This window comes from Rhinoderma darwinii, chromosome 12 (assembly GCF_050947455.1).
Source record: "Rhinoderma darwinii isolate aRhiDar2 chromosome 12, aRhiDar2.hap1, whole genome shotgun sequence".
Classification (NCBI taxonomy): Eukaryota; Metazoa; Chordata; class Amphibia; order Anura; family Rhinodermatidae; genus Rhinoderma; species Rhinoderma darwinii.
The window spans coordinates 2,945,302-2,966,309 of record NC_134698.1 but is presented as its reverse complement, the minus strand read 5'-3'; the positions used below and the strand labels follow the sequence as shown (position 1 = coordinate 2,966,309).

Sequence of the window (21,008 nt, the reverse complement as noted above, 5' to 3'; positions counted from 1 at the left end):
CCACATCCTTGTCTTGAATAGTGGAGGACATTTATGCGGATGGTGATTTGCCTGGTAACTGCTTGTGTGTCTGATGGAAGATTTTTTTTTTTGATTTTTTTTTTAATATTCACCATTATTTTTCCTTCGGTCCAGGGCAGCTTGGACCAGTTTCCTGAGAGAGTCGTCCCTGCACAGACTGGTATAATGCAGAGCATCGCAGCCTTTGGTATCGCGCACGGAAGGGTCGGCTCCTTTGGTGATTAGAGTCTCCGCAGCCTGGATGTTGCCCTTTTCGCAGGCCAGAACCAGCGCTGTCCTGTCACATAGAGAAAAGAACAAGCGTCACCCCCAAATGTTGACAGGTGACAAATGACCGGAGAGCTCCTATACGGTAAATCTATGTATTGGGCTCTTGCGCCTATGGCTTGCTATACTGCCCATGGTTCCCCTGCTTATCTGTCAGTAGACTAAAGAGTAGGACTCGCCCCCACCCCTGTCAGACACGTACTTCTTGTCCCGGTCGTATAGGTCCACCTGAGCCCCGCGGTCCAGCAGCAAAGAACACACCGTGGGATGGTTGCGTTGGGCGGCGACCATAAGGGGTGTCCGGCCGTCCTGAAAATAATATAAAGCAAAGCGTTGGTTTCTGGAATTTTTTTTCTCGTTTCCAATGCCAATAATTCACCTACAAGCAGGGCCTCAGCACTGACCCTTCCTCCATATACTAAATGGATAACAAACCCCCTACGAACGCCAACCCACATCAGCCCCGCGAGCGCGGGAGCCGCCAGAGACTGAGCGGATAAGGAGATCTTGGAATTTCCTGTTGGTCTCATAGAAAGTGACATTGGGGAGACCGGCTATGGAAGTGATGGAGAGATGGACTCACATCATCCGCAGCATCCAGAACGGTGTCTTCTGCGTCACACAGGAGGAGCACGCTGGAGACGCACCCGGAGGCGGCTGCAAGACACAGAGAACAAACACAATGAATGGTGGAATAAAATAATAAAAAAAAATATGCACGCATCCATACACAACCACACACCCTGGGATAGATAGATAGATAGATAGATAGATAGATAGATAGATAGATAGATAGATAGATAGATAGATAGATAGATAGATAGATATGAGATAGATAGATAGATATGAGATAGATAGATAGATATGAGATAGATAGATAGATAGATAGATAGATAGATAGATAGATAGATAGATAGATAGATAGATAGATAGATAGATAGATAGATAGATAGATAGATATGAGATAGATAGATAGATAGATATGAGATAGATAGATAGATGATAGATAGATAGATATGAGATAGATAGATAGATAGATATGAGATAGATAGATAGATAGATAGATAGATAGATAGATAGATAGATAGATAGATAGATATGAGATAGATAGATAGATATGAGATAGATAGATAGATATGAGATAGATAGATAGATAGATAGATAGATAGATAGATAGATAGATAGATAGATAGATAGATAGATAGATAGATAGATAGATATGAGATAGATAGATAGATAGATAGATAGATAGATAGATAGATAGATAGATAGATAGATAGATAGATAGATAGATAGATAGATAGATAGATAGATATGAGATAGATAGATATGAGATAGATAGATAGATAGATAGATAGATAGATAGATAGATAGATAGATAGATAGATAGATATGAGATAGATAGATATGAGATAGATAGATATGAGAGAGATAGATAGATAGATAGATAGATAGATAGATAGATAGATAGATAGATAGATAGATAGATAGATAGATAGATATGAGATAGATAGATAGATAGATAGATATGAGATAGATAGATAGATAGATAGATAGATAGATAGATAGATAGATAGATAGATAGATAGATATGAGATAGATAGATAGATAGATAGATAGATAGATAGATAGATAGATAGATAGATAGATAGATAGATAGATAGATATGGGATAGATAGATATGAGATAGATAGATAGATAGCTATGAGATAGATAGATAGATAGATAGATAGATAGATAGATAGATAGATAGATAGATAGATAGATAGATAGATATGAGATAGATAGATAGATAGATATGAGATAGATAGATAGATAGATAGATAGATAGATAGATAGATAGATAGATATGGGATAGATAGATATGAGATAGATAGATAGATAGATAGATAGATAGATAGATAGATAGATAGATAGATAGATAGATAGATAGATATGAGATAGATATGTAGATAGATAGATATGAGATAGATAGATAGATAGATAGATAGATAGATAGATAGATAGATAGATAGATAGATAGATAGATAGATAGATAGATAGATAGATAGATAGATAGATAGATATGAGATAGATAGATATGAGATAGATAGATAGATAGATAGATATGAGATAGATAGATAGATATGAGATAGATAGATATGAGATAGATAGATAGATAGATAGATAGATAGATAGATAGATAGATAGATAGATAGATAGATAGATAGATAGATAGATAGATAGATAGATAGATATTGTTGTGGATTATAAGTATGTTTGTGACTCCACTTCCTCTTTTACAACGGCCCCTGCATCCGGGAATACACCCTAACCATATATATATACATAGAGAGAAAGAGAGAACCAATGTATGAGTACCACGCACAGCCTGAAGTCAGAAGGAAAGCCCCTTTTTGTGACAGCATATAAGCTTGAGTGTAATGCATAATAAATGAGATCTACTTTGACCCTACCCTTGGTGTCAGTGTATTTTCTTGCGTGCGCACGCTAAAGCTGAACCTACTGAATTTGGACCAGGCAGTCAACTGACGAGTATACCTGAGTATACATCCATAACAGCTGGCGCCCGTAACGTGGGGCCTAGGCGAAAGATCCGGACAGAGCAGCGGACCCACTAGCCGGAACGAGTGGCCGGAATATCGGGAAGGGGGAGACTGCAGCTCCATAAGGTAAGAAAATTATATTATCTTACTTGACAAACTCTTCCCGTATTGCCGCCCAACATTTTCGGTGGGACCGCTGTCCTTAAGGACGCAAGACCACTATTAAAAGCCTTGGCTCCAAGAACTCATATATGGTCTAACAAACTCCACTTGACTGCTCTGGGGAACACGGACATGTTTGCTGTTTTTTTATGAATATCGACCTAATAATCTAGTATTGATCTTCGACACCTAATGAAGGTTTGAGTCCCCATTGTGTCCGAAGTGGTGTGTTGACTAGCTATCAACCACGGATATAGAATTTGAAAATGTAAATATAGATCATACGTCTAACAACGGTAAGAGTCCCTGTTGCGTATGCCCTTGAAGGATATATGTCGATATTCACATAAAGTAGACAACTTCCAATAGTCCGGCAAAATGTCAAAATGTTACTAATTAGCTAAGCCTTATTGCAATAACCCAACTTATAATCAGAAAATAAGTTTTTATTACATTATAGACAAAATTCCGATAATCCAGAATATGCTTTAGACAAAAGTCCGATAATCCAGAATATTACCTTTTTTTCCAAAATATTGCCCAAATGAATATTACTGTTATTGCCTGTCTAATTTCAAATGGATTGGCCCCGGATGTATTGAGGGATTTGTCTTAGCATACTTCTTTTTGTTATTTTCCTTTGTTGGGTTATACTCCAGAATATCACAAAAGGGAGGCCACTCATGGCACTCCTATAATTGACCTGTCCTAATTGTCTGTACGGGGTTACCTTGGCCATATCTAATGAGGGGTGGTGTTTAGTGGATATAGAGGACAAGGATTTCCACGCAGAAAACACTGGTTATAAAGCAATAAATTGTCAGACTGAGAGTTAAGTTTTCCAGCTAAATATACACATACATCCCACCCCAGAAACACTCATAGGGTGTATATGGGAACACATTGAGGGGGGGGGGGGAAACAATACACGCTCAAGGATTCGGTAGTCAGGTGTAATAACTCTGCTAAAAAGCACGTGACTCAGGCAGGAAAGACCCTATAAATTTCACAATGGGGTCCAGCAATAGCACCGAGACAGGAGAATACACAGCCGCACAGATGGTGGCAGAAAGGGAAGGTAAAAAGTATGTGACAAAAAAAGAAGAAGTTAACGAAAGTGGCTGGAATTCATAGTGGAGGCCGTTTAGATGAAGCAGAGTGGAAACAGGTATTAGTCACCAAGAAGGGAGTTTTACAAGATGAGGGACTGCAAAAACACACAGAAGCATGGTACAAGACAGCTAAGGGAGTGAAGAAAGCAAAATGGAGGGAAAGGTTTACTGAGGAAGGAAAGTATCGTTATACAGCATGTGATCAGAAAGACAAAGAAGCAGAAGTAGAATCTAAAATGGAGCCTGCATCACCGACCGCACCGTTAGAATCTAAAATGGCGTCTGCATCACCGACCACACCCTTGGTGAGCGGACCTCCACCCTACCCCGACACCGGGACCAACTGGGATCCCCGGGGCTGGACGTGTGGGAGATGTAAATGTCAGAACCCCGACTGCCGGGAGACTTGTTACTTTTGTGGGGCCCCTAGACTTTACACCACATCAGGGACATACCCATTACTCAATCATGACAATACCCCGTACCACCCGAATAGAGGGACCAGCCAGACGCCCTCATCCAAACCACCCACCTCAAAACCCAAGCTGCCTCCCAGTCCCTATGCAGCCATCACACGTGACTTGGTAGATTTGGGTGAAGCCACATTTCCCCTGGGTGTTTCCGACCATGACCATGACGAACAGGAGACGGGTAGCGTACATAGTGAACAAAGTGGGTACAGGCGACAGGATGAGGCAGAAGCGGCCACACAAAATCCACAACTGGCGCCAACATGGTCAAATCCACCCGTGCTCACCCCCAACCCTGCGAGTTCAGCAAGGGATGCAGATGTCACTTCCTCCAATTTTAGGGGCCGACGCACCGACCAACGTCCCAGATACGTCCCCTGGAAACCGCAGGAAACACAGGCTCTATTAAATGGTCTGCCTGATCCAGAAAAACAACCCATGCCTTTCTATAGACGCTTGTGCCAGATACAAAAGACACATGCGGCCACATGGAAGGACCTGTGCGGTCTAACTCAGATAAAGGCAGGAGACTCTTTCTGGCCAGTCATAGAGCCACATGTTACACCCGGTCATCTTGATGACATTGATAACTATGCCTCAGGGCCCCGCTTCCTTGAAAAATTAAAGGAATGGGCCACAGATCGGCTGGCTGACCAAGCCACTGCCCTACAGGATGTTACGCAGGATAAGGCAGAGTCAGTTGAGAAGTTTTACTACCGCCTTAACCAGCTCTGCACTGATTTAGGGTTTGACACACGTCTAGTCAAAACTCACGCCCAGTTATGGGGGCATGCCTTTGTCCAGGGGCTTAGGGAACCCATAAGGAAAAGCCTCATAAGCACTAGGCCCGAGTACCGAGGCATGGCAGGGGAAACTTTGTTCCAGGTAGCAAGGGGTATCGAGCAGAACCTGGCCACAAAACCTCCCAAAACCACCCTGTTACCCTATCAGCCAGGTGACTGGAATGCCCCACCCAACTTTCCCCAGTCCAGGCCGCGTCCTACGTGCTATGGATGTGGGAAATTGGGTCACCTCAAGCGGGATTGCCGCTCAGGCCGACCCTCAATGAGAACACAACCTCCCCGCAATCAGCCATACAATAGTTGGTCACCACGTGACCGCCAACAAGATTGGCCACCACGTGACCCGCAAGGGGACAGGTACCCACCTGCCCCGCAACCATAGGCTGCTGGCAAACCGGTTCCACTGGTCCTGCCACACCTTACCCCGGCAGGCCCCACCCCATGTATACACATCGACATTGAAGGAACACCTATGAAGTTCCTAGTGGACACCGGCGCTGCCAGAAGTGTTATCCGACAGTCCGACCTCCCTTTCCCTAATTGTATCTCCAAAAACACGGTAGCATGCGTTGGAGTGGACGGACAATCACGCAGATCCCACCTCACTAAACCACTGCAACTCTCCCTTCAACCATCCAGGCCCATGTTAGCTCAGCTAGTAGCTTCCCCCACATGCCCGGTGAATCTTTTAGGCTCAGATCTCCTGTCGAAAATTGAAGCTACAATCACTTACCATGAGGATGGGACAGTCTCCCTTTCCTCTCCCCTACTAGAGGAAGAAACTGTCCAGATTTTTGGCCTGCTCTCACTCCCAGACACCCCTGCTTCAAGCATGGATCACACAGATCTATCAGCCGTTCCTAATGCCTTGTGGTCTACCGGACCACAGGACATTGGCCGCCTTCATGTATCCCCTGTCACGGTGCAACTCAAACCACATGCTGCTTTACCAAGAAAACCTCAATACCCTCTGTCCATCGCACAGTCTGATGCTATTACTACCCAATTAAAAGTGTATCTCACGGCAGGAGCCCTGATTCCCACTACCTCTTCATGTAACACCCCCCTTTTTCCAGTAAAGAAAAAGGTGGAGAAGGGACAACCTCCACAGTACCGCATGGTACAGGACTTACGTGCAGTAAATGAAGCAACGGTACTCGAGACCCCAATAGTACCAAACCCACACACCCTCCTTGCACAGGTACCACCCACAGCCTGCTATTTCACTGTCATTGACCTAGCAAATGCCTTCTTCAGTGTCCCACTCCACAAGGACTGTCAATACCTGTTTGCGTTCACACACAATGGCTCACAATACACTTGGACCGTGATGCCGCAAGGAGCCCAAAACAGCCCGTCAATGTTCTCCAAAGCTATGACCTCGGTTCTGGAGCCATGGAAGCAAGCCAACTTTCAGGTGTGCCTCCTGCAATATGTGGATGACCTTCTACTGTGTGCCCCCGACCTACCTACCTGTCGAGACTCCTCAATCAACCTGTTAACCTTCCTGCACACTGCTGGGTGCAGAGCCTCTAAGAAGAAACTCCAGTTCTGCCTGCAGAAAGTTATCTTCCTAGGCCATTGTATTTCACATCAATCCAGACACCTGACGGAGGACAGGAAAAATGCCATCAGTGACCTTGCTATCCCCACGTCACATTCCCAATTGCAGGCCTTCCTAGGAGTTGTCTCCTATTGCAGGTCCTGGATATTACATGCTTCTGTCCTCATGCAACCCCTGTATGACTCTCTGAAGAATGACCCGTTCTCATTACCCCCAGAAGCAGTGACTGCTTTCTATGAACTCAAGTCATTAGTGGTCTCTTCCCCAGCATTGGGACTCCCGAACTATGCCAAGCCATTCCGCCTTTATGTCATGGAAAAGACTGGTCATGCCACTGGAGTACTCACCCAAATACATGGTGGCAAACAAAGACCCATAGGCTACTATTCAGCTCGCCTCGACCCAGTTGCCAGAGGAGCACCTTCATGCCTACGGGCCGTATTTGCAGTGCATGCCTTACTAGACAAAACCTCGGACATAGTACTGGCGCATGATCTGACTATCCTTGCTCCACATGATATTTCAGCAATACTTACACAAACTCAGCCAAAGCATCTGTCTGCTGCGCGTCACCTTCGCCTCCAATGCTCTCTGCTCATCCCAGATAACGTGACTCTCTCCAGATGTATGGTACTCAACCCAGCTACTCTCCTCCCATTTCCTACCGATTCACCTATCTCTGAAGAAGAAGAAGAACAATCTCTCCTCCAACCTACACATGATTGTCTAGCGGTACTCAGCCAAGAAGCCGCCGGGTTGGAAACCGTCACCGATGAACCTCTAGCAGCTCCCGACTTGACCCTTTTCGTTGATGGCTCACGATTTGCGGATGAAAGTGGACGCTTCCATACTGGCATGGCAGTTACTACTGCCCTTGAGGTACTCCTCGAAGTTCAGCTTCCACCACACATGTCTGCTCAAGAAGCCGAGCTCCAAGCTCTAATTGCAGCCTGCAATATAGCATCTGGGAAAACTGCTACCATTTACACCGATTCTAGGTACGCTTATGGTGTTGCGCACGATTTCGGACCCATCTGGAAAGCACGGGACTTTCTCACATCAAATGGACATCCTATCAAGCATCACCAAGCCATACATCAGCTCATGGACTCCCTTCTCTTGCCCCTGGAACTGGCTATTGTCAAGGTCAAAGCACATACCAGAGCAGATACAATGGAGGCAAGGGGGAATAACCTGGCTGATATGGCTGCTAAACGTGCAGCAACCTCAGGAACAACAACCTCGGGAAGCAGCTACGCTGATCTCATCTGTCTCTCCGAACCAGATGACCAGGAGAAAGCGCCACTACATAGCCAGGCAGCCATGAATAAGCTCATCCTCACTCTGCAAAAGCAAGCCAAAAGCAGAACAGGAGGAGTGGATCACAAAGGGGGCAACAATGGAGAACGGGTTGTATACAAAGCATGACAAACCGTGTCTTCCAAGGGCATTATACCCCATGATGGCCCAGTGGGCGCACGGTCCAACACACCTGTCGAAAATCCCTATGAATAACCTGGTACAAATGTATTGGTTTGCCCCAGGATTCTCTATCATGACGAATCAATATACAAAGGGATGTATCACCTGTGGGAAGTGCAACCCTGGGAAAATGGTGAAACCTCCAGCGAAATGCACTCCAAAGCCACTGTACCCATTCCAGCGAATCCAAATAGACCACATACAAATGCCAAGATCCGGCTTGTATGAATATGTCCTAGTAGTGATAGACATCTTCTCGGGTTGGCCAGAGGCGTTCCCGGTAAAAAACCAGTCAGCCACAACCACTGCTAAAAAGCTGTTGAGTGAAATAGTGTGCAGATATGGCGTGCCTGAGACAATCGAGAGTGACCAAGGCCCAGCCTTCACAGCCAACCTTACGAGGGAACTATGGAAGGCCCTTGGCTCTGAATTAGCTTTTCATACTCCCTATCATCCACAGAGCAGTGGAAAGGTGGAAAGGCTTAACGGTACGCTCAAACAGAAAATGCTGAAAGCAGCTGAAGGAGCAGGGAAACCTTGGCCAGAAAGTTTAGCCCTAGCCCTCTTTAGTGTAAGACACACACCAAAGGGCCCTCAAAAGTTAAGCCCCTACCAAATACTCTTTGGCAGTGTACCCCGATTGGGACTATATTTCCCCCAGCAGCTGAATATGCAATATGATACGTTGTCCAGATATGTAATTGAACTAACCAAACGGTTGACTAACATACATGGCAAAGTCTTTTCTTCCATTTCAGATCCTGACTCTCTGACAGGAGAGAACCCGATACAACCAGGGGATTGGATCCTGCTAAAGAAGTTCAATCGGAAAAGTTCGCTTGAACCCCGTTTTGACGGCCCCTTCCAAGTCCTTCTCACAACCCCCACATCGGTGAAACTTGAAGGAAGAGATAATTGGGTCCACGCATCTCACTGCAAAAAGACCTCGACCCCGGAATAGAACCATGATGATTATATCCTTTTTATGCTTTCTGGGGATGATATGTGGAACTAAGGGACAGGAGGGTTATGGGGAGCGATTACTAAGGACCAAGGGGTAATCACCTTTTGGTATAACACTTCAAGCCCTATAAGTGTCTATTGCATTATAGTCCCATGCCCTAGCCCACAGTGGCAATCAACCATGCACCAGGGGACCCAGTACATCTGTATAACCACCCAGGAAACGGAGAGGGATCAAATTTTGAGAAGTAGGCTTATGTGGGGTGGAATACTGGAACAGAATGGGGATACAAACCACAACAGGCACAAGACAGAAAGGATAAAAATGGGAAAAATCTGCTTGCTCGAATGACTTTGACCAAGGGCCCCTGATGGTAGTATAAGTAAGGCACTCCAAGGACTGGAGGATCTATCAGTAGAACTAAAAAGGAATTCAGGGATTACCAACACATGGGATCAGGCTTTTGCTTGGATAGGAGGGTGGAAGGCAGCCTTAGTGCAAGCTGTCATAGCTTTTGTATGTATAATACTTATACTCTCACTCATTGTGTGTGTTGTGTCATCCCTTGTGCAAGGAAACTCATAACCAAGGTGGTCGAAGATGTCTCCCCAACCAAGTATGCTGAATTTTCCGAAATCGAAGAGGAGGATGCACTAAAACCGCCTGCGTCCTATGGTCAGGAACTTATACAACCGACAGCAACGGATTACCACAAGCAGACCCCCTCCATACGGTTACTGAGTATCCAGCTCTTCTATCAAAGACCACTAAGAGGGACCTATGTGCTAGGCATAGGCTTGTCTCCTAACTGGTGAAACATGGAACGAAGGGTACTAGGGCTGGATCATAGGGATAGCATTGAAATGGAGTCAAAGGGGGAACTGTTGTGGATTATAAGTATGTTTGTGACTCCACTTCCTCTTTTACAACGGCCCCTGCATCCGGGAATACACCCTAACCATATATATATACATAGAGAGAAAGAGAGAACCAATGTATGAGTACCACGCACAGCCTGAAGTCAGAAGGAAAGCCCCTTTTTGTGACAGCATATAAGCTTGAGTGTAATGCATAATAAATGAGATCTACTTTGACCCTACCCTTGGTGTCAGTGTATTTTCTTGCGTGCGCACGCTAAAGCTGAACCTACTGAATTTGGACCAGGCAGTCAACTGACGAGTATACCTGAGTATACATCCATAACAATATGAGATAGATAGATAGATAGATAGATAGATAGATAGATAGATAGATAGATAGATAGATAGATAGATAGATAGATAGATAGATAGATAGATAGATAGATAGATAGATAGATAGATATGAGATAGATAGATAGATATGAGATAGATAGATAGATAGATAGATAGATAGATAGATAGATAGATAGATATATAGATAGATAGATAGATAGATAGATAGATGATAGATATGAGATAGATAGATAGATAGATAGATAGATAGATAGATAGATAGATAGATAGATAGATAGATAGATGATAGATAGATAGATATGAGATAGATAGATAGATAGATAGATGATAGATATGAGATAGATAGATAGATAGATAGATAGATAGATAGATAGATAGATAGATAGATAGATAGATAGATGCGCTGGCGACAGCAATAACATTTTCTTCTGCAGAATCGGCACAATCAGCCGGTGTATTAGTGTTTGCTGGTTCCTCGGCTGCTCGTTGACCTGTTTACATGGGACAATGTTCTGAGAACGCTCGATAAGTGTAAAAGGGCCCGAACTCTCCTAGATAGAGATTAAATGAACATGAAACCCTTGATTGCTCCCTATAGGCTCACCGGCACAGTGTAACGGTGTTCGGCTGTGGAAATCTATAGAGTCTTCATGGGCTCCGCGCTGAAAAAACAAAACAGAAAGATACAGTGGCGATTGTCCGTTGACCCCATAGAGGTAAAGTGAATAACCCAAACTGCCCCCAATATAAAAAAGAAACAGGACGCCCTACATCCAATGACGGGAATATAAAAACTCTGCGGCGCCCCAGAAATGAAATAAAGCAGCGGTGACAATACCTGCAACAGCAGCTTCACACACTCCGGGTGACAATTACTGGCTGCCAAGTGCAGGGCCGTACAACCTGCCGGAAGAGATCACACACAGCGTTATATATCACAGAGATGAGGGGACAGTAATAACCGCGACACACAGTGTTATATATCACAGAGAGATGAGGGGACAGTAATGAATGATACACGGGGAGATGAGAGGACAGTAATGACTGATACACGGGGAGATGAGGGGACGGTAATGACTGATACACGGGGAGATGAGGGGACAGTAATGACTGATACACGGGGAGATGAGAGGACAGTAATGATTGTGACACACGGGGAGATGAGGGGACAGTAATGACTGATACACGGGGAGATGAGGGGACAGTAATGACTGATACACGGGGAGATGAGAGGACAGTAATGACTGATACACGGGGAGATGAGAGGACAGTAATGACTGATACACGGGGAGATGAGAGGACAGTAATGACTGATACACGGGGAGATGAGGGGGCAGTAATGACTGATACACGGGGAGATGAGAGGACAGTAATGACTGATACACGGGGAGATGAGAGGACAGTAATGACTGATACACGGGGAGATGAGAGGACAGTAATGACTGATACACGGGGAGATGAGGGGACAGTAATGACTGATACACGGGGAGATGAGAGGACAGTAATGACTGATACACGGGGAGATGAGGGGACAGTAATGACTGATACACGGGGAGATGAGAGGACAGTAATGACTGATACACGGGGAGATGAGAGGACAGTAATGACTGATACACGAGGAGATGAGGGGACAGTAATGACTGATACACGGGGAGATGAGAGGACAGTAATGACTGATACACGGGGAGATGAGGGGACAGTAATGACTGATACACGGGGAGATGAGAGGACAGTAATGACTGATACACGGGGAGATGAGAGGACAGTAATGACTGATACACGAGGAGATGAGGGGACAGTAATGACTGATACACGAGGAGATGAGGGGACAGTAATGACTGATACACGGGGAGATGAGAGGACAGTAATGACTGATACACGGGGAGATGAGGGGACAGTAATGACTGATACACGGGGAGATGAGAGGACAGTAATGACTGATACACGGGGAGATGAGGGGACAGTAATGACTGATACACGGGGAGATGAGAGGACAGTAATGACTGATACACGGGGAGATGAGGGGACAGTAATGACTGATACACGGGGAGATGACGGGACAGTAATGACTGATACACGGGGAGATGAGGGGACAGTAATGACTGATACACGGGGAGATGAGGGGACAGTAATGACTGATACACGGGGAGATGAGGGGACAGTAATGACTGATACACGGGGAGATGAGGGGACAGTAATGACTGATACACGGGGAGATGAGGGGACAGTAATGACTGATACACGGGGAGATGAGAGGACAGTAATGACTGATACACGGGGAGATGAGAGGACAGTAATGACTGATACACGGGGAGATGAGGGGACAGTAATGACTGATACACGGGGAGATGAGGGGACAGTAATGACTGATACACGGGGAGATGAGAGGACAGTAATGACTGTGATACACGGGGAGATGAGGGGACAGTAATGACTGATACACGGGGAGATGAGGGGACAGCAATGACTGATACACGGGGAGATGAGGGGACAGCAATGACTGTGATACACGGGGAGATGAGGGGACAGTAATGACTGATACACGGGGAGATGAGGGGACAGCAATGACTGATACACGGGGAGATGAGAGGACAGTAATGACTGATACACGGGGAGATGAGGGGACAGTAATGACTGATACACGGGGAGATGAGGGGACAGCAATGACTGTGATACACGGGGAGATGAGGGGACAGTAATGACTGATACACGGGGAGATGAGGGGACAGTAATGACTGATACACGGGGAGATGAGGGGACAGTAATGACTGATACACGGGGAGATGAGAGGACAGTAATGACTGATACACGGGGAGATGAGGGGACAGTAATGACTGATACACGGGGAGATGAGGGGACAGTAATGACTGATACACGGGGAGATGAGGGGACAGTAATGACTGATACACGGGGAGATGAGGGGACAGTAATGACTGATACACGGGGAGATGAGAGGACAGTAATGACTGATACACGGGGAGATGAGGGGACAGTAATGACTGATACACGGGGAGATGAGGGGACAGTAATGACTGATACACGGGGAGATGAGGGGACAGTAATGACTGATACACGGGGAGATGAGTGGACAGTAATGACTGATACACGGGGAGATGAGAGGACAGTAATGACTGATACACGGGGAGATGAGGGGACAGTAATGACTGATACACGGGGAGATGAGGGGACAGTAATGACTGATACACGGGGAGATGAGAGGACAGTAATGACTGATACACGGGGAGATGAGGGGACAGTAATGACTGATACACGGGGAGATGAGAGGACAGTAATGACTGATACACGGGGAGATGAGAGGACAGTAATGACTGATACACGGGGAGATGAGGGGACAGTAATGACTGATACACGGGGAGATGAGGGGACAGTAATGACTGATACACGGGGAGATGAGGGGACAGTAACGACTGATACACGGGGAGATGAGGGGACAGTAACGACTGATACACGGGGAGATGAGGGGACAGTAATGACTGATACACGGGCAGATGAGGGGACAGTAACGACTGATACACGGGGAGATGAGAGGACAGTAACGACTGATACACGGGGAGATGACGGGACAGTAACGACTGATACACGGGGAGATGAGGGGACAGTAACGACTGATACACGGGGAGATGAGAGGACAGTAATGACTGATACACGGGGAGATGAGGGGACAGTAATGACTGATACACGGGGAGATGAGGGGACAGTAATGACTGATACACGGGGAGATGAGGGGACAGTAATGACTGATACACGGGGAGATGACGGGACAGTAATGACTGATACACGGGGAGATGAGGGGACAGTAATGACTGATACACGGGGAGATGAGGGGACAGTAATGACTGATACACGGGGAGATGAGGGGACAGTAATGACTGATACACGGGGAGATGAGAGGACAGTAATGACTGATACACGGGGAGATGAGGGGACAGTAACGACTGATACACGGGCAGATGAGGGGACAGTAACGACTGATACACGGGGAGATGAGAGGACAGTAATGACTGATACACGGGGAGATGACAGGACAGTAATGCCTGATACACGGGGAGATGAGGGGACAGTAATGACTGATACACGGGGAGATGAGAGGACAGTAATGACTGATACACGGGGAGATGAGAGGACAGTAATGACTGATACACGGGGAGATGAGAGGACAGTAATGACTGATACACGGGGAGATGAGAGGACAGTAATGACTGATACACGGGGAGATGAGGGGACAGTAATGACTGATACACGGGGAGATGAGGGGACAGTAATGACTGATACACGGGGAGATGAGGGGACAGTAATGACTGATACACGGGGAGATGAGAGGACAGTAATGACTGATACACGGGGAGATGAGAGGACAGTAATGACTGATACACGGGGAGATGAGGGGACAGTAATGACTGATACACGGGGAGATGAGAGGACAGTAATGACTGATACACGGGGAGATGAGAGGACAGTAATGACTGATACACGGGGAGATGAGGGGACAGTAATGACTGATACACGGGGAGATGAGGGGACAGTAATGACTGATACACGGGGAGATGAGGGGACACTAATGACTGACACACGGGGAGATGAGGGGACAGTAATGACTGTGACACACAGGAGATGAGAGGACGGTAATGACTGACACACAGGGAGATGAGGGGACAGTAATGACTGTGACACACGGGAGATGAGGGGACAGTAATGACTGTGACACACGGGAGATGAGGGGACACTATTGACTGTGACACACAGGAGATGAGGGGACACTATTGACTGTGATACACGGGGAGATGAGGGGACAGTAATGACTGACACATGGAGATGAGGGGACACTATTGACTGTGACACACGGGGAGATGAGGGGACAGTAATGACTGATACACGGGGAGATGAGGGGACAGTAATGACTGTGACACACAGGAGATGAGAGGACGGTAATGACTGACACACAGGGAGATGAGGGGACAGTAATGACTGTGACACACGGGAGATGAGGGGACAGTAATGACTGTGACACACGGGAGATGAGGGGACACTATTGACTGTGACACACAGGAGATGAGGGGACACTATTGACTGTGATACACGGGGAGATGAGGGGACAGTAATGACTGACACATGGAGATGAGGGGACACTATTGACTGTGACACACGGGGAGATGAGGGGACACTATTGACTGTGACACACGGGGAGATGAGGGGACACTATTGACTGTGACACAGGGAGATGAGGGGACACTATTGACTGTGACACACGGGGAGTTTACCATCGTCAGTTTTGGCGTTGATCTCAACTTTATGGGATAAGATGACACTGACACAGTCTACGAGTCCCCTGGAGGCAGCGACATGGAACCTGCAGGAGAAGAGGCGGAGGACAACGTCAGACATTACTAATCCACACACTCGAGGGATTACAGGCGGCGCGTCCTGTGGACATTCACTTCTACGTCTGACTGCACATCCAGAGAACGCAAGAAAATCACACGTAATCCTCAGCTTCGCGCTTTCTACAGCGACCACATGTCTAAGCCGTGCATTTTGCGAAAACTCGCACGAGACTTTGGGACACTGGGCTACATTCACACGAGCGCATCAGATTCACGTGAATGGGCGGCTAATGCGATCTGACCGTATATATTTCCTTTGTGTATTTCCCTTTAAATGGCCGCCATGTTTTATCGCCGTGCCATCAGGACTGACTATTTCTTTCCATCCTCTGCCGCTGCGGATTTTGCTCACTACCCACAAACATGTTGGGAGAACGATACGGCCGATATTGTTTACGACTGGAAACAGTTGTCATGGAGACGTCAAAAGCCACGAGCAATTGGCAGGGTGGCAGGAAGCCCTGGCATGGTGTTTGTACAGATTCTTATCACTTGCTGCATATTATTGTCATAGTCTTATGATTCTTGGTACAGCATGAGGACACGGGCAGGATGTGGCGCTTTCTATAGTGCCAAGAACAACCGCTGCCAATCACTGGTACACTAGGCCAAGAAATGGAGCTGTTGCTCATGGCAACCAATCACGTTCCAGCTTTCATGATTCTACTGCAGGCTAGGAAATGAAAGCTGGAATCTGATTGGTTGCTTTGTGCTCATTGAATCCTTGTCTGGGACATCACCTAGTGTTTATGTCAGTGTTATTTTTAAATAAAGTTATACAATAATATATAAACCGGTTATTGTCACCCGAGAACACCACCGAGTCGCCGCACGACGGTTTATAAATTATCTCAAAATCCTATTTTTCACGGGTAAAGTTTAATTTTGATTCGTTTTAATCCCTGAAAAATGTCTAAATATGGATTATATTCCTTTAACTAGAAGCGGATAACGCTCCATCACGTGCGAGCAGATCACATGTCAACCCAACAATATCACTTCTCTGCCGTAATCTCTGGACTAAACGCTGCACGTCATTCATATTATAAAACAATCTCTAGAGACAGAATGCAGCTGAGCACATGTATCTAAGCCCTTCATGTGTGATACTGTCTGCTGAGCCGTGTATCTAATCCTATCATGTGTGATACTGTCTACTGAGCTCAAGTATCTAAGCCCTTCATGTGTGATACTGTTACTGAGCTGCTGTATCTAATCCTATCATGTGTGATACTGGCTGCTAAGCTCATGTAGCTAAGCCCTTCATGTGTGATACTGTCTGCTGAGCTGGTGTATCTAATCCTATCATGTGTGATACTGTCTGCTGAGCTGTGTATCTAAGCCTATCATGTGTGATACTGGCTGCTGAGCTCATGTATCTAAGCCCTTCATGTGTGATACTCTCTACTGAGCTGGTGTATCTAAGCCTATCATGTGTGATACTGGCTGCTGAGCTCATGTATCTAAGCCCTTCATGTGTGATACTGTCTACTGAGCTGTGTATCTAAGCCTATCATGTGTGATACTGGCTGCTGAGCTCATGTATTTAAGCCCTTCATGTGTGATACTGTCTACTGAGCTGCTGTATCTAAGCCTATCATGTGTGATACTGTCTGCTGAGCTGTGTATCTAATCCTAGCATGTGTGATACTGTCTGCTGAGCTGTGTATCTAATCCTGTCATGTGTGATACTGTCTGATAAGCTGTGTATCTAATCCTCCCATGTGTGATACTGTCTGCTGAGCCATGTATCTAATCCTACCATGTGTGATACTGTCTGCTGAGCCGTGTATCTAATCCTAGCATGTGTGATACTGTCTGCTGAGCTGTGTATCTAATCCTATCATGTGTGATACTGTCTGCTGAGCCGTGTATCTAATCCTGTCATGTGTGATACTGTCTGCTGAGCTGTGTATCTAATCCTATCATGTGTGATACTGTCTGCTGAGCCGTGTATCTAATCCTGTCATGTGTGATACTGTCTGCTGAGCCGTGTATCTAATCCTGTCATGTGTGATACTGTCTGCTGAGCCGTGTATCTAATCCTGTCATGTGTGATACTGCCTGCTGAGCCGTGTATCTAATCCTATCATGTGTGATACTGTCTGCTGAGCTGTGTATCTAATCTTATCATGTATGATACTGTCTGCTGAGCTGTGTATCTAATCCTACCATGTGTGATACTGTCTGCTGAGCCGTGTATCTAATCCTGTCATGTGTGATACTGTCTGCTGAGCCGTGTATCTAATCCTGTCATATGTGATACTGTCTGCTGAACTGTGTATCTAATCCTGTCATGTGTGATACTGTCTGCTGAGCCGTGTATCTAATCCTGTCATATGTGATACTGTCTGCTGAACTGTGTATCTAATCCTGTCATGTGTGATACTGTCTGCTGAGCCGTGTATCTAATCCTATCATGTGTGATCCTGTCTGCTGAGCCGTGTATCTAATCCTGTCATGTGTGATACTGTCTGCTGAGCCGTGTATCTAATCCTGTCATGTGTGATACTGTCTGCTGAGCCGTGTATCTAATCCTGTCATATGTGATACTGTCTGCTGAACTGTGTATCTAATCCTGTCATGTGTGATACTGTCTGCTGAGCCGTGTATCTAATCCTATCATGTGTGATCCTGTCTGCTGAGCCGTGTATCTAATCCTGTCATGTGTGATACTGTCTGCTGAGCCGTGTATCTAATCCTGTCATGTGTGATACTGTCTGCTGAGCCGTGTATCTAATCCTGTCATGTGTGATACTGTCTGCTGAGCTGTGTATCTAATCCTATCATGTGTGATACTATCTGCTGAGCCGTGTATCTAATCCTGTCATGTGTGATACTGTCTGCTGAGCTGTGTATCTAATCTTATCATGTATGATACTGTCTGCTGAGCTGCTGTATCTAATCCTGTCATGTGTGATACTGTCTGCTGAGCCGTGTATCTAATCCTATCATGTGTGATACTGTCTGCTGAGCTGTGTATCTAATCCTATCATGTGTGATACTGTCTGCTGAGCTGTGTATCTAATCCTATCATGTGTGATACTGTCTGCTGAGCCGTGTATCTAATCCTGTCATGTGTGATACTGTCTGCTGAGCCGTGTATCTAATCCTGTCATGTGTGATACTGTCTGCTGAGCCGTGTATCTAATCCTGTCATGTGTGATACTGCCTGCTGAGCCGTGTATCTAATCCTATCATGTGTGATACTGTCTGCTGAGCTGTGTATCTAATCTTATCATGTATGATACTGTCTGCTGAGCTGTGTATCTAATCCTATCATGTGTGATACTATCTGCTGAGCCGTGTATCTAATCCTATCATGTGTGATACTGCCTGCTGAGCTGTGTATCTAATCCTGTCATGTGTGATACTGTCTGCTGAGCCGTGTATCTAATCCTGTCATGTGTGATACTGTCTGCTGAGCTGTGTATCTAATCCTGTCATGTGTGATACTGTCTGCTGAGCTGTGTATCTAATCCTATCATGTGTGATACTGTCTGCTGAGCTGTGTATCTAATCCTATCATGTGTGATACTGTCTGCTGAGCTGTGTATCTAATCCTATCATGTGTGATACTGTCTGCTGAGCTGTGTATCTAATCCTATCATGTGTGATACTGTCTGCTGAGCTGTGTATCTAATCCTATCATGTGTGATACTGTCTGCTGAGCTGTGTATCTAATCCTATCATGTGTGATACTGTCTGCTGAGCCATGTATCTAATCCTATCATGTGTGATACTGTCTGCTGAGCTGTGTATCTAATCCTATCATGTGTGATACTGTCTGCTGAGCTGTGTATCTAATCCTATCATGTGTGATACTGTCTGCTGAGCTGTGCATCTAATCCTATCATGTGTGATACTGTCTGCTGAGCCGTGTATCTAATCCTATCATGTGTGATACTGTCTGCTGAGGTGTGTATCTAATCCTATCATGTGTGATACTGTCTGCTGAGCCGTGTATCTAATCCTATCATGTGTGATACGGTCTGCTGAGCTATGTATCTAATTCTATCATGTGTGATACAGTCTGCTGAGCTATGTATCTAATTCTATCATGTGTGATACAGTCTGCTGAGCTGTGTATCTAATCCTGTCATGTGTGATACTCTGTATCTGATGACTACATGTACTTACGCTGACTGTCCGATGGGCCCGGTCTTGGTCGCTCTGATCTGCTTCTTAGACAGGAGGGATGAGACTTTCTTGGTGTCGCCCTTCTCTACGGCCTCCCAAAACTTCTGGTCGTGTCTGTTCCACTTGTCGACCTGCAGGAGAGAGGACATTATATATCTATCCGCCGAGTTCTTCCCTCTATAGAAACCGTATATAATCTGCTGACGGGAAGCCATGAAAACCTGACCGCCCTTCATTACTATCGGTTTGTCCAGCTCAATGTTGCCATTCATGGACAGCAAGCGGAGATCTTAAAAATGGTGAGAAATGAAACCACACAGTTTATTATATAGTGGTAGAACTCTCCGTTATACAATAACAAAGCTTTATTGAGATACGCTGGATGTCATTCTCATGACTACAAGGGCGCCCTCCTGTTTCTATGGTCCCCGCGGCCAAGTACCGCCTCGCCAGTGGGCACACGGAGGGCGCAGTTTGTTCCTTTTATTTGATAAAGGAATTCATTGTTTTGCACAAATGTGTTTACTACCAATGACCCTTCCCCAGGACCGATCCTGGAGCGAGGAGAACATACACAGACGCACGTGTTGCTGCGGTCGGGTTCGAACCCGTGACCCTACCGCAGCACGGATGACGTCACATGTAACATGACCCGTGTTCTTCCCGTATGGACGCCAGTGATTCTAGATCTGCGGTGACCTTTTTGGCGGGGCGGGAGCTCAGATATTATCACCTAATATAAATCCCATTGTTCTCAGACAGGATACGCCAATTTCCTCCTATAACAACGAGCAAACCCAGAATAGAAAATACAGCGCAAAAATATATAGTATTATATGTATTAGTAGATGTAGCGGTCAC

The 21,008-nt window shown here is 45.8% G+C and overlaps 1 protein-coding gene and 1 long non-coding RNA gene across 2 annotated transcripts in view; one reads left to right on the top strand and one right to left on the bottom strand.

Moving 5' to 3' along the window:
• Positions 1 to 20,418, bottom strand: part of ANKRD35 (ankyrin repeat domain 35) — a 49,462-nt gene extending 29,044 nt beyond the window's left edge. Inside the window, exons 1-7 of the mRNA XM_075844081.1 lie at positions 20,148 to 20,418; positions 15,885 to 15,973; positions 11,444 to 11,508; positions 11,210 to 11,267; positions 872 to 945; positions 491 to 597; positions 114 to 298 (exon numbers count right to left, since the gene is read on the bottom strand). Coding sequence (XP_075700196.1) covers positions 114 to 298; positions 491 to 597; positions 872 to 945; positions 11,210 to 11,267; positions 11,444 to 11,508; positions 15,885 to 15,973; positions 20,148 to 20,383 — 814 coding nt within the window. The 5' untranslated portion in view covers positions 20,384 to 20,418. The remainder of the gene's footprint in view (positions 1 to 113; positions 299 to 490; positions 598 to 871; positions 946 to 11,209; positions 11,268 to 11,443; positions 11,509 to 15,884; positions 15,974 to 20,147) is intronic.
• Positions 2,746 to 10,490, top strand: LOC142664772 (uncharacterized). The gene is made up of 2 exons (XR_012851373.1): positions 2,746 to 2,960; positions 9,186 to 10,490. It is a non-coding gene; the product is annotated as an uncharacterized LOC142664772 (long non-coding RNA).
• Positions 20,419 to 21,008: the final 590 nt, after the last annotated feature.